Here is a 13,385-nt window from a genome sequence, read left to right as displayed (position 1 = left end):
CTAAGTAAGTAACAGCTAGTTCTTGCCTTTTCTCGAATGCTGACAAGATAGTATTCGTGGTGGTTAGCAGATTGGTGATCGTTAATCTGTTTGGAAGGGAGTAGTGAATTTGGGCTGGATTACTGGGCAAGATCTGCTTGGTGAAGATGGGGGAGTTGGAGATGGGTCGGAAGTGTTTAGGTTTCAATGGCGACTGAACTTTGGCTAAAGGTTTGATGAGATAGTTTTTCCATTGCTGTGGGAAAATCTGGTTCGAGAGTAACTGGTTGAAGATAATTAAAAGTGGCTGAATAATGTACGGACTTAGGCATTTGAGCATGAATTGGGGAACTCCATCAACAGATGATGGAGTTCCCCAATGAATTGATGGCGACTATCAGCTGTTGTTTTGTGATCTGAATGGTGTTCAACACTTCTTGCTGGGTGGGCTCTGTTAGTAGAGCCAGATCTGAGTTTGGCATAGGATTGCGGTTAAATCTTGTGACGAAATCGACTCACAATTCAGGATCAAGTTGCAAAGGAAAATGAGGGTTCACTTTCTTGTATGGAAATTTTCCTTTAGCCAGATCTCGGTTAACGTATAATTTGATTGCCTCAGATTAGAGGCAATTAAATTGAGCCCGTGCCCTTGAATAAACGATGCGATCATTGACATTTTTCGACTGTTTCCATGTGCGATGGAGCTGTTGCTTCAGCTGGAAACTCATTTTGAGTTCTGAATTCTACCAAAGTCTTGTGTATGGACTGATTGTGATTTTTTTAGAGGCAGCGTATTTGGCAACCGTGTCGATCCAGTTTGTGAGAATGTCCACAGCTAGCTTTGGGTCACAAGTCTCTAAGGTCACCCAGGGAATGAGAGAGGCGGCTCTGATGCACTTATCTACATCAAGTAAGTTGGGACTAGTGATGTCAACCTTTTTTGTTGTCCTTCTGCCTTCTAATTTGGGGGCTGGCAGATATGCAGTCACATGTATTGGGACATGATCAGAGTCAAATGACGTTTCTGCAATGTAATCAAGGGTGCAAGGGATAGAGGCTAGAATTGGATCTAAGAGGTTATTCCCCTTGGTTGGAGCTTCATTAATAAGTTGTAGATCAGCACATCTCAAGTGTGCCAGAAGATCCTTTTTCAGATTAGATAGCTGAGGAGGTAAATTGAAATCACCACAAACTAAGTGAGAAGTTGTGGGATGCAGCTGATTGATTATCCAGTTGGAAACTTCAAGGATGGTTTGCTGGGAAGGCGTTGGAGGTATGTACACCACACAGATGTCAAAGGTCACGAAGTTGTATCCTAACGTAACGAGGATTGCTTCATAGTTAGGGGAGTTACTGGATTTATTATCCAATAGCTTGAAAGCGGATTTCTTGTAAAATATTGCGCCGCCTCCACCCTTGCGTGCAATTCGAGATGTGAATACGACCCCATAATCAGCTGGGGCAGCTGCCGCTAGGAATTCTTGATCATCATTGAGCCAGGTTTCGGTGATGGCGAGCAGGTCAAAATATCCGGGGAGCAGAATTTGCTCCATAGTGTCAAGCTTGTTCCTAAGACTACGCACATTCTGATAAAAGATGGTGCAGGCATGCAGGCAGGTACTCTAGGTAATTTGATACGGACGGGCGGTCTCTGACATGGCTCTACTCGATTCAGCGGGGTATATCTAGGACTGATGATCACAGGGATCGGCATATTGGTGTTCTGTGTCTGTGGTTCTGGTTGCGGTAACGAGATCTGGGATTGCTATGAATCAGGGTACCATTCTGATGCTGCATAAGCTCATATGTTTGCTTTTTTGCATCACAAGCCACTATTACTATTACTTGAACAAACTTGAATTGAAATTGGTCAACTAACAACGTTTGACCACTATACGGCTAAATACGGTGTTCGTATACGTGGGGCCTATCCCTTCTGTCTTCTTGTCAAATTGGGAAATCCCGAACACCATACGATATGATGCATACACATACAGTAACCGAACGGGTGTCTGATCACTATACAAAGTTGAATTTGTAAAAGCAAAATAAAGATTGCCACCGCTTGGGTTTGTTCTGTTTTGGCGATAAGATATAAGAGAATTCCTTATTTCTAGATGTATCACATTGTTGAAGAGCTCAGTGAGAAAAATATTTTCATTACATGTTGCGCCTGTCAAGCTCTAGCCTAGTAGCAACGGCCACTACGTGCCATCTGTTTATGGGCCCTGGTGGAATAGGGCTTCTAATTCATTAGGGCCCCTAATTTTTGCCTACTTTTTCTATACGGTAGCTACGTCCCTGCCTACGGTATATCCCTTCTGGTAAAGAATGCAAAGAAAGACAGCAAAAAAAATTCTATTCTTATATTAACAGCAGAAGTAAGGGGTTGAATCACATTGGGCCACTTGATATCTATGGGTTAACAGTTGATGACCCTGCTCAGGTTGCCAGCGAATTGAATAGGTAGTTTGCATTCACATGAATTCTTTAGGAATTCTTTAGGAAAGGGAATGCCAGAAGTTAATCAAACTCTAACAAGGAGCTAAATGATTTTGTGATATCTGAAAGAGAATTGGAGCAGAAATTGTTGAGGTTGGATATCAAAAAGGCACCTGGAGCGAATGGAATCTATCAATTATATTAAGGAAAGCGGGAAATGTGGTAAGGAAAGCATCTGCCATAATGAGAGCATTCTTTGATTCAAGGATAGGTCACTGTGGACGGAAGAAGTCCGGATATATCCCGAACTGGTACCAGTACTTTAACGTACTGATTAAAGAAGTAATGCAGGGAGATTTGAACAGGTATACTATAATGACAACATGGATTTGCCAAACGACGGTCTTATCTAAAGAATCTGATATGTTACTGTGATTCAGTGACAAATAAATTGGAAAAAAAAAAAAAAAAACAATTTTAATGTCATGTACTTTAATTTCAGGATGGTTTTTCATACTGCTGCACATAAAAGACTGCTGTAAACCTGGAGCAGTGTGGTATTAAAGACAAATTATTGCTATGGATAAAGGGATGGTTAAGTGAAAGAATACAGAGAGAGTGGTTATCAATAGGCACTGCTATCCGTGGATTAATGTTATTAGTGTTCAGCGTTGAGTCCATTGTTGTTTTCAATATTTATGAATGATTTTGATGAAGGTATCAGGCTCGGTGGTTAAACAGTCATCAGGGTGAGCTACTGGAACAAGATGTAGGAAAATTGGGTCGATCGGCTGAGCAATGACAGTTGAAGTTAAATTGACAAATGCAAAGTATTTCACATGGGTAGCAGTAACCCCAAAGTGACAAACTGTGTGATACAAAACTCAGGGCAGTGGAGAATGAATGACCTAAGAGTAATTGTGAAGTCAGACACAAACTTTTCTGAGCAGTGCAAAGATGCAGTTGATGGTGTTTTGTCAATGTTATACAGAAACTTTGCTAGCAGGGATAAGGAGGTTATTATCCCTTTCTATTATTCCATGGTTATTCCGCATCTTGAGTAATGTACACTGGTCTGAAGGCCTCGCATTAGGAAGGATGTAGACTGCTGGAACGGTTGCAGAGGAGGGAAACAAGATTGATGAAGGGAACAAAGGGGTACTCCTACCTAGAAAGGCTTGAATTATGCAAATTGCAGCGTCTCTGAATGTTAATGGTATTCTACTTTCTGAGACACACGATGTGGCATAAATTCAAGTTGAGGAAGCATGGTTGTAAGATGTGCGGAAGTTTGTCTTTAGCCAGCGAAAAGGTGTACTTAGAACAGGCTTCTCTCTATTGTTACGGAAGTGGATGGGTTGAATAAGTTCAAGGGAGAACTAATCAAATTCTTGGACTGGTCAGATGGGTGAACTGGTTTTTTTTTTTTTTTTTTTTTGCGGATGTTATATATATATATAAATGTTCTAGTTTATACTCCGGCACGACACCAGACCAGTAGAGGTTACGATAAATCAATCAACACAAATATTAATCATATTTAGCAGTCACGATCCACTCAACGAGCGTGTACTACTACACTTGCACTCTAAGCTCGCTTTCTTGCATCATTTTTCATTACGTCTGTTTTTTTTTGTTGCAATGTATGAGTGTAAGCAGCCAGCCCTCCACCCAGTTGAAAACTGCTCAGAGATGAAGTAAACCGCAGTAAATTGACTTAATAAATAAAGAAATAAAAAAGGTGTTAGCAAAACGGATCTCCCTGTCTTTTGTGTATAATGGATTCTGGCACAGCCTCAGTCGGTCGTCTGCCATCTGTTTGGGTAGGTTTTTGCTCGATTTATGTTGATAACTAAAAAAATGCCAGGAAAAAATGCCGCTTATTTTCCCTAGAATTTTTTTGTTTTTTTTAACTGCATCCTCTAAACAGATAGACTCCACTCTCGCCTCATAGCTTCGGTTGCCCGAACGCTATCTCTGAATGCTCCCAAACGTTCAGACTTTGTCCGATGACATATCGATTAAAGTTCATTTTGCTTTCGGAACCTGTAGCAACTGTTGTGGTGACCTTCTGAAGCCCGTACCTTACTTTATCTTCCCGTGACGCCATCTTTTGATATTCTGCTTGGTGGGGGGGGGGATGACAAACAGTACTTGAGTGTCTCTGTGCAAGAAGTGAACCCTAAAATGCTCTGCATAAAACATTTCGAAGAATACGCCGATGCTCACCTGGACAAGAAAACACGCGACTACTATAACAGCGGGGCCAACCACGAACAGACGCTGCGGGAGAACAGATTGGCCTTCTCCAGGTAAGCAACTTCAAGTCGGCTATAGTCATACAGCGCTTTTCGAAGGCTGTCTGTGTAACAACGCACATTTATCGTGTGTGTGTGTGAGAGAGTGTGCCCGCGCGTTTCCCTTTGCCAATGTGCAAACCACTCCGCTTCGGGGGGGGGGGCGAAGGAGCATTATATGATCTTTATTGTAAGGTTTCTAGGTACACGCAGGTACCTACCTTTACAAACCCTAAGCCAGGGGTTAACAAGCGGCAGAGATATCATCTCGCCGGAAATGTAATAAATACATAATAGGATAAATAAACAGCAGATGAATTTAGTTAAAAATAAAATATAGTAGCAATAATACATTAGATTAAAATAATAAAATCAATTAAAATAACACGTGACAGTTTTATTGAATTCAAGTTTCCCTGAAATTCTTGCCGAGCCGGAGCGATCTCACATCAGTTGATGGTTGTGGAACACACGTGCAGATCCAGGATGCGCCGTCTGTACTTTTGTCATCGACGATTTTGCACAGGTCGGCGTCGAAGGACTGAGCTAGATGGAGCTTCTGATAAGGGAGGAACCGATCTTTAAAATGTAACCTCGACGGAAGAGCAAGGAGCTTGGGAGTGGAGCGGAGTGCTGGTTGAGGGATTCTCCAGCACGCGGTGTCCCAAATGTTGGGCGCTGAGATTCTTCCAGTGATCAATTTGATGATGAAGATTAGTTTTCTTTCGTTCATTAAGGCTACGAATCTGGTTAAATTCAGTGCTTTGGCCATCGGTGTTGTGTGTGAAGTTGTGGTGGGAGATGACACTTCCCGGTAGCACACTGCAGGAGCCAGTATTCCACAGCGTTCAATGGTTTGATTGTTGTGCCTGCGGCTGAGACCCACAACTCTACCCCATACAGTATACCTCCGAAGATTATCGTCCTGATATACGTTCTTATCAGATTGGTGTTATGAATATGTAGCAAGTGCTGCTTGGCAATCCACCGTTTCCTGTTGAATTTAGCACAGAGTTCTTCAATGTGATGATGGAATCTTAATTTTCGATCAAAGGTCACACCCAGGTCTTTCTGCTTTTCTACACAGGGGATCAAAACTCCGTCTATCGCAGGTTGAATTATAGTTGGAGTGGGTTGCAGTGAGAAGACCATGATGGCGGATTTTGCAGGATTAATTTGCAGGTCAAATCTCGTGAGGTACTGCTTTATTTCTGATAAAGTCTTGACATCGATTGATTTTAGTTTTGTAAAGAGCTTCAAGTCATCCGCATATGATGACATATCTGGTCTGTTGTGTACTAGCGGGTTAATTATGGCTGGGAAAATAATTCCAGACAGGACCCCCCCCCCTTGTGGCACGCCTGCTTGTATTTGATATCCTAATGTATTCATGCTTTGCTACTTTGCTTTATGCTTTGCTACTAATGACTGCAAGCCGGCTGGGCTAGCCGGGTGGGTAAAGTGCCTGCCTTGCAACCCAAAGGTCGCGGGTTCGATTCCCGCCTAGGGCTTGGATCAAAGTACTGCAAAAACCTTGGGAGGTGCATTATGCCCACAGAAGCTGATGCGCCAACAACTACCAAAAAAAAATAAAAATGACTGCAGGACTTACTGGATTTAACCTCAACTGTTTGTAAGGTTTGCGCCTGCTTCTGGGATTGTGTAAAGTTTTGTCGGTTGAATGGTACTGTTATCCTTAATTATTTTCTTTGAACTGCTTTGATCAGATTTGATCCGCTAGGGGGATGATTGTGTCCGGCTGTCTGTATGATATGCTCCGTAAACTTTTCTTGTTTTGTGTGTTTTTTATTTAAAGTATTAAGTTCCTATTAGTGCCACCACATAAGGATAGGCCCTTGGACTGCCAGGTGCAAGTACTGTATTATTTGAACGGACAACAGATAAGTATTAAATGAATTTCTGCATGTTCATTCCGCTACTCCATACAAGCGCTTTCAGCCATTATCTTGTAGTTCAACTTATCCATGTGTCCAACAGACACTTGACCTTGACCACGCATTAGAGTTTTGCCTAGCCGCTCTGTTCTTCCCTCCCTACTTAGTCCCCTGCTCCCTGTGGATTTCACTGCAGGGCAACTAAGGCGACCGGCTGGTCACAGTGCCTATTGCTTGCTAAACCACAACTGTGGTGATATTAAATTATCTAGTAAAACTACAGTAACTGAATTCAATATGACAAATACTACCTCCTGTCAAAATTCTAACGTCTGCACCATCTGTGGGACCAGCTCTGACCCCATTGTCCAATGTATTGAGTGCAAACAATTAATATGCAATGACTGTACACATTCTGACCTGAAAAAATTAAATAAAAGTCGGCGGAAATCATTCTGTTGTGATAGATGTCGACTCAGAAATTCTCAGAAAAGCCCTATAACTGTTGCAACGCCAAACAGCACGGAACCTGAGTCACTTTCCTCCTCTTCGGCTAACAAAGTTGAAATGCCATACTCTAGTACATTTGAGACAAATATCATGCCAATAACTAGAAATACCGACTCTGAATCGTACATGGATGAAGCCTCTAATCCTTCTTTGTTGTCGCATCAAATCTCAGATGCATCAACTCAAACATCTGTGCTGTCAGAAGATCTCAGCGCTAACTCCTTCCCTACGGAAACTCTGAATCCAACCTTTGGTATTCTGCAATCAACTGAATTCCAGGAACTACTCTTTAACACTATGCAGAAAATCCTCATTCAAACTCATCTAATCAGTGCACCTCATACTGCAAACTCTGAAATTCTCCTGGATTCTAATACACTCAATGAAGGAAACAGCGAGCTATACACGGAGATTTGTGGTATAAAAACAATATTAGCTAATCAACAGGCTGAAATTTCTAACATTAACGCCCAAATTAAAAATCTCACATCAGTTATGTCTTGCCACTTAAGGGAAGCTAGGAAGAATTCTGAACCTACTCTCGACACCAATGGGCTCAAAGTGAATACGAATTCTTCATTAACTGACGATGCCCTCAGTACTGAGACCAGATCTTCACCTTCCACCGGCCTCAATAGTTCTACTGCTGCAAATATTAACTTGCCCAAGCCTGCTAACATTCATGATTCAAGTCATTCAACTGAGCAATTTATTGCCAAACAGACTCTGTTAGATGATTCTTCTGATGTAAATAGAACCACTCCTCCCACCTACTCTCCTCTGCGGAACAGTTCTGTCTGTACTTCTATTTCACAAGCTCAGAGTCACCAAGCGGAATCCTCTTCAACATCAGTTAAGGCAACATATGCAAAAATAACTGCTGCCACATCTAATGAGGTCTGCAAACCTGTCTGTAGATCTGCCGCCACAGTGAGTAAACCTGTTTCTAATTGCCAGTCTCAAATATCGCACCAAAGATCAAAACAGAACAAACCGTCAGAAAATATTAAAGCATCTATATCTCAAGGTACTTTCTCCAAGCTTCCGGCCATAACTCATCAAACACAGAATGTAACTACTGCAGAAAAATCTCAGTTACTCAAACACAAGTATAATATCACAATTATTCCCACAAAAGACCGAATTTTTCTTTCTAGACTTGGACCCTCCACTAAATCTGAAGATCTTATCAACCTAATTAAAGAAGAATATGGTTTCGGAGTAGATGTCCGTTCTCTGAAGACACGATGTCCCGCCTACTCATCTTTTATAATAACATGCCTTCCATCACAAACAGAAAAAGTGTTGAATCTAAGATCCCTTTTATCAGGGGCTCTAGTAAAACGCTTCACGGACAGACCATCAAGGGAGTCCAAAATCTCCTCTCCACCGGCATAGCAATCAGATACCCTGCTATCTACACATACTACGTTCTCCTCTCGTCATAGAATCCCCAGATCCCAACTGTTCAGTGTTTACCTTCAGAATTGCAGGAGTATAATTAGCAACCTAAACCACTTCAGAGCAATCCAAGGCTCACATATTTACGACATTTACCTGCTCACTGAAACCTGGCTCTCCATAAATATTGATGATCAGGAGATTATAGATGGACAATATACAATCCATAGAAAGGACAGAGGATCTCGTGGAGGCGGAGTAGCTATTATACATTCTAACCATATACTCTGTGAAACTGCATCAAATTTCACAAATATTGAATCAGTATACTGCCTTCTTCATCTTGGCAAGTTAAAGGTTTTAATAGTATTGCTTTATTTTCCACCTCCCTTAACTAATATAGACCTCCAGTACTTGGGAAGCTCGCTGGAATCAATCTTCCCACTAATTCAATCTGCCGACATAGCAATGGTTTTGGGTGACTTTAACTGTCAAATGGCCAATTTAGAATCTTCTTCTCCATCACTGCAGACTAGGGCTCTCTTTAATATGCTTCACAGCTATGGTCTGGAACAAATTTGCAACTTTCCAACCAGAGAAAATGCCTACCTCGACCTAATATTTTCCTCTACTCATATAGATGTTCACACCGACATCCCCATATTTCACTCGGATCATTCACCAATTACTTTTGACATCACAGTGACTTCTCATAACTTCAAATGCAGCTCCCGTACTCCTCGATTCAATTTCAGAAAGGCTGACTGGCCTCTGCTCAACCTAGCTCTAAGAAACGTAGACAAGCAGCTCGCTGACGCTATGGATGACATCGATGTGCTCACCAACAACCTGATTAACTGTGTCCATTCAGTTATATCTGACATTGTTCCTCAATCCCATCTTACCGCACGCTCTACCTACCCGCACTGGTATAATAGTGAACTAATACGTAAAATTAAATCCAAAGAATTCTACAGAAACAAATATAAGCAAACAGGTGACAGTCAATACTATGAAATATTCAGCCAACTCCGCAAAGAAGTGAAAACTCTCATATTAAACTCCTACAACATGTATACAGAGTCAGTTCAGGATAGTCTGCTTACTCACAGAGATATCAAACCATTCTGGAATTTCATGAAGCATAAGAACATAACCAGTAGAAAGTTACAACTCCGAAACGCAGATGGAATTCTCTTATCTGACGAATTCAGTATTGCTCAAGAGTTTGCCAAACACTTTTCTAGAATTCAAACAAATGATACATTGAGACCTGCCTCATTTCCTGACTTCACACCTGTTAAAGATGATATCCTCATTAATCTCTTTATCACTGATGAAGATTTAAACTCGGCATTAAAAAGCATGAAAAATGACTATACTAGAGGCCCAGATAACATTCCAGGCCTATTTTGGAAAAGGACTGTCACTACATTGAAACCCCTCATACTGCGGATCTTCAACCTGTCTCTCAGGCTGGGGAAGTATCCTAATCACTTTAAGCAGGTCAATATAGTTCCTATTTTCAAAAAAGGTGATAAAAATGACGTATGCGATTACAGACCCATAACCTTGCAAAACAGCCTGGCTAAACTCTTCGACACAGCAGTGCACAAACATCTCTTCGAATTCTTCAAGCCTTTTATCGATCAGAATCAACATGGTTTCTGCAGTGGCAAGTCAGTAGTCACAAATTTACTTCCTTTCTGGCAATACACCTCTGAAGCTCTTGATAACCACCTACAAGTTGATGCAGTCTACACAGACATATCTAAGGCATTTGATAAAGTCCCGCACGAACAACTTCTGGAAAAACTTAAGCTGTATGGCATCCGTGACCCTTTGCTCTCATGGCTACGCAGCTATATTACGCATCGTTCCTTGAGCGTTATCATCGATCAAGTGAACTCAGACTGTTTTATACCACTAAGCGGAGTACCACAAGGCTCTCCCTTAGGTCCTCTTCTCTTCATTGTTTTCGTAAATGATCTTCCTTCTTTCATCTACACCTCCAATGTTCAAGTTGCTCTCTATGCAGATGATCTTAAGATCTACTCAGCAGTGAAGGAGACTACCGATTCTCAACAACTTCAATGTGCTCTCAATAAATTCTCTCTCTGTGGCTATCTCTGAATGGCTTGTCTGCTAACCCCGCGAAGTGCAAAGTTATCTCTTTCTCATCTTGCAGATCTCCACAACTAATGAATACGGAGTATAGTATTAACTCTGTGATCATCGAAAGGTGTGACCAAGTTAACGACTTAGGGATTCTCTTTTCCAGCAGTGCTAAATTCGATGCCCATGTCCTTAAAATCACCAGCAAAGCATTCAAAACACTGGGATTCATCAAACGGAACACATACAAGTTCAAAAACTACAGATATGCGGTTATCCTTTATAAAACTATTGTACTGCCAATCCTTGAATTCAGTTCCCCCATCTGGAATCCTCACACAAAGACTTTAACTAACAAAATTGAAGCAGTCCAAAAAAACTTTATCCGTTACCTTACGTACCGCAATCCTCTATTCTATCACTCAGTGTATTATGAATCGCTGTGTGATTACTTTCATCTAAGGCCTCTGTGCACTAGAAGAGTTACTGCTGACATCGCCCTCCTAGCCAAAGTAATCACTGGAATTTATGAAGCATCTGATATCCTGAGTAAAATAAACTTCAATGCTCCCTGTAGACAAGTCAGGAACCTTACACCGTTTCGCCTTGACTCTGCCAACACGGACTTAATGAAGTTCAGTCCACTGAACAGAATCAGCAAATCAGCAAATGACTCTCGCATTGACTTCTTTGACAACTCCCAATCACTGATGAACTCCATCCACAAGTTTGCCTCTTCACTTAAACTGCAAAGTGACTAGCTCACATCTAATTATTGTAGCTTATTATTTGTTATATTATTTCTCTATTCTCTAACGGATTAATTATTACTTGTTTTACCGGTAACTTAACTTAATACAATCCTCTTTTGTACATATGCTTTATTGTTTGAATTTGTATCAATGTTTATCGTCCTGTAGGATTTCACATTATTGTTATTATGTTTATTGATCTGATCTCAGATACACTGTTAATGGTTACCTGTTGTGTATCTTTTTATTAATAAAATAAAATAAAATAAAATAAAATAAAAAACTTGTTTGTTTTTTTTTTATGTTAATATGCATACGATTACTTTCATTGTTTACTTTGACATTTCAAAGTATCATCTGTGTTTACCTCAATCTGTTGAGGTTATCTTTTGTACAGTATTTAATCTTTGTATAGTTGTATAAGTTCCTTTTTTTTTTTTTTCACTATTTTTGGCTCGTACTTTGTTGGGCTCTTGGCGTCCCTCTCTTCTGCTGCCGCCGGTTAGTAGCCCCTTGGTCTACCTTCCCGTGGTGGTGGTGTTGGCGCGTTTCCGACCTGCTGACTCCGGGTAGCCAAACAGCCAGTTCACTTCTGGCCATTTCTGCAGAATCCTCTTATTTAAAAGTGAAACGAGGCAGAGATGAACTAACGTTCCAGGTGCCGCCTAAGACAAATACATACATACATACATACATAATGTATTCATTGTGCTTTATTTAATTCAGTTGTTGTCGAGAAATTGTCAGTAAGTTATTCCGTAACTGGCTATAAATTTTAATAGATTTTGTAAACTGCTAATATTAGTTTATTACCGTTGTAATATTGTTAGGCCTAACTCAGGAATCGCTGACTGCCTCGTTTAACCTTAGTTAGTTGTTGGCGCATCGGCTTCTGTGGCTATAATACACCTCCCAAGGTTTTTGCAGTACTCTGATCCAAGCCCGAGGCGGGATTTGAGCCCCCGACCTTTGAGTTTCCAAGCAGGCACTTTACTCACCTGGCTAGCTCAGTCGGCTATTCAAACTAGGGCGCTGAATACCCTGACCAGTGTAATCACGCGAATAGTGAGCTCCGTGGAAAAAGTTATTTTTATTGTGAAAAACATCGAATTTCTGATTGCAGATGGTGTTGGAAGAAATAGGAAATTGGACTGGATGTACAGGTGACTTTTTGTGACTTTTCGTTAACTATTTTTAGAGATATGAACGTTTTTAAGAAATTTTCCTATGTAAACCAGTACAGCAATATGCTGGCAGCATATGTTTAGAATAATCGTTTTGATTAGAGCGGACCAAACTTTGGAAGCCCTAAAAACCTACAAAATAATCTCTTTGCCCTATATGCGTGTATCAGATATTGTTCACCAGCATATTACAGCCACAAACTGATAAAAAGATTGACAACCTCGATAATGCGCACATCCGATTATCCGGAACCTTTGCTGATATGGATAGCAAAAATCACAAACTGAAAGAAACTCAGCCAAAAGGGCAGGACGACGAGATAATTCCCCCCCCCCCCAGAACAACAAGAGGACACAGAAGACGCCTGTCCAGGGACCTCCAAACACAAAGCAAGCGTAAAAACAAAAAGTTGTTAACAGCGAAAATAGAGCGGGGAACACGCTCCCAAACTGAGAATAATGACACTCAGGAAAATGTCAATGCGAACAAAGAAACAAACAACGAAAAGCAGCAGGAAACTCCACCCATGGATCCCTCCCTACCGGTGGGCACTGTCTATGAAAAGTCACTTTAACTCAAAACAGCACTGGAATCAATATTTAAAGAACCGAATAACAGGATAACCACCCTTGTGAGGTCGCAAATCGTCACAATCCTTAACAAGATGGAGACTATCCTTTTCAAGACATATGTTGAAAATGAAAAGGTCACCGCGAGGCTGCAGGCCTATAAAGACTGTGGGGCAAATAAAATGCAACAGCATGCTCCCACATATGCTGAAACGCTGAGGAGTAACCAAAATCAGGGAA

At 41.0% G+C, this 13,385-nt stretch overlaps 1 protein-coding gene across 1 annotated transcript in view; it reads left to right on the top strand.

Annotated features, from left to right (window-relative positions):
* Positions 1 to 4,602: 4,602 nt before the first annotated feature.
* LOC150076625 (2-Hydroxyacid oxidase 1-like) overlaps positions 4,603 to 13,385 on the top strand; it is a 228,425-nt gene continuing 219,642 nt past the window's right edge. The window contains exon 1 of the mRNA XM_090386736.1: positions 4,603 to 4,733. Coding sequence (XP_090242862.1) covers positions 4,609 to 4,733 — 125 coding nt within the window. The 5' untranslated portion in view covers positions 4,603 to 4,608. The remainder of the gene's footprint in view (positions 4,734 to 13,385) is intronic.

Source organism: Mastigoproctus giganteus, chromosome 12 (assembly GCF_048544385.1).
Source record: "Mastigoproctus giganteus isolate SK-2022 chromosome 12, ASM4854438v1, whole genome shotgun sequence".
In the NCBI taxonomy this organism is placed as follows: Eukaryota; Metazoa; Arthropoda; class Arachnida; order Uropygi; family Thelyphonidae; genus Mastigoproctus; species Mastigoproctus giganteus.
The sequence above is the reverse complement of the archived record's forward strand: the minus strand, read 5'-3'. Positions and strand labels throughout refer to the sequence as shown.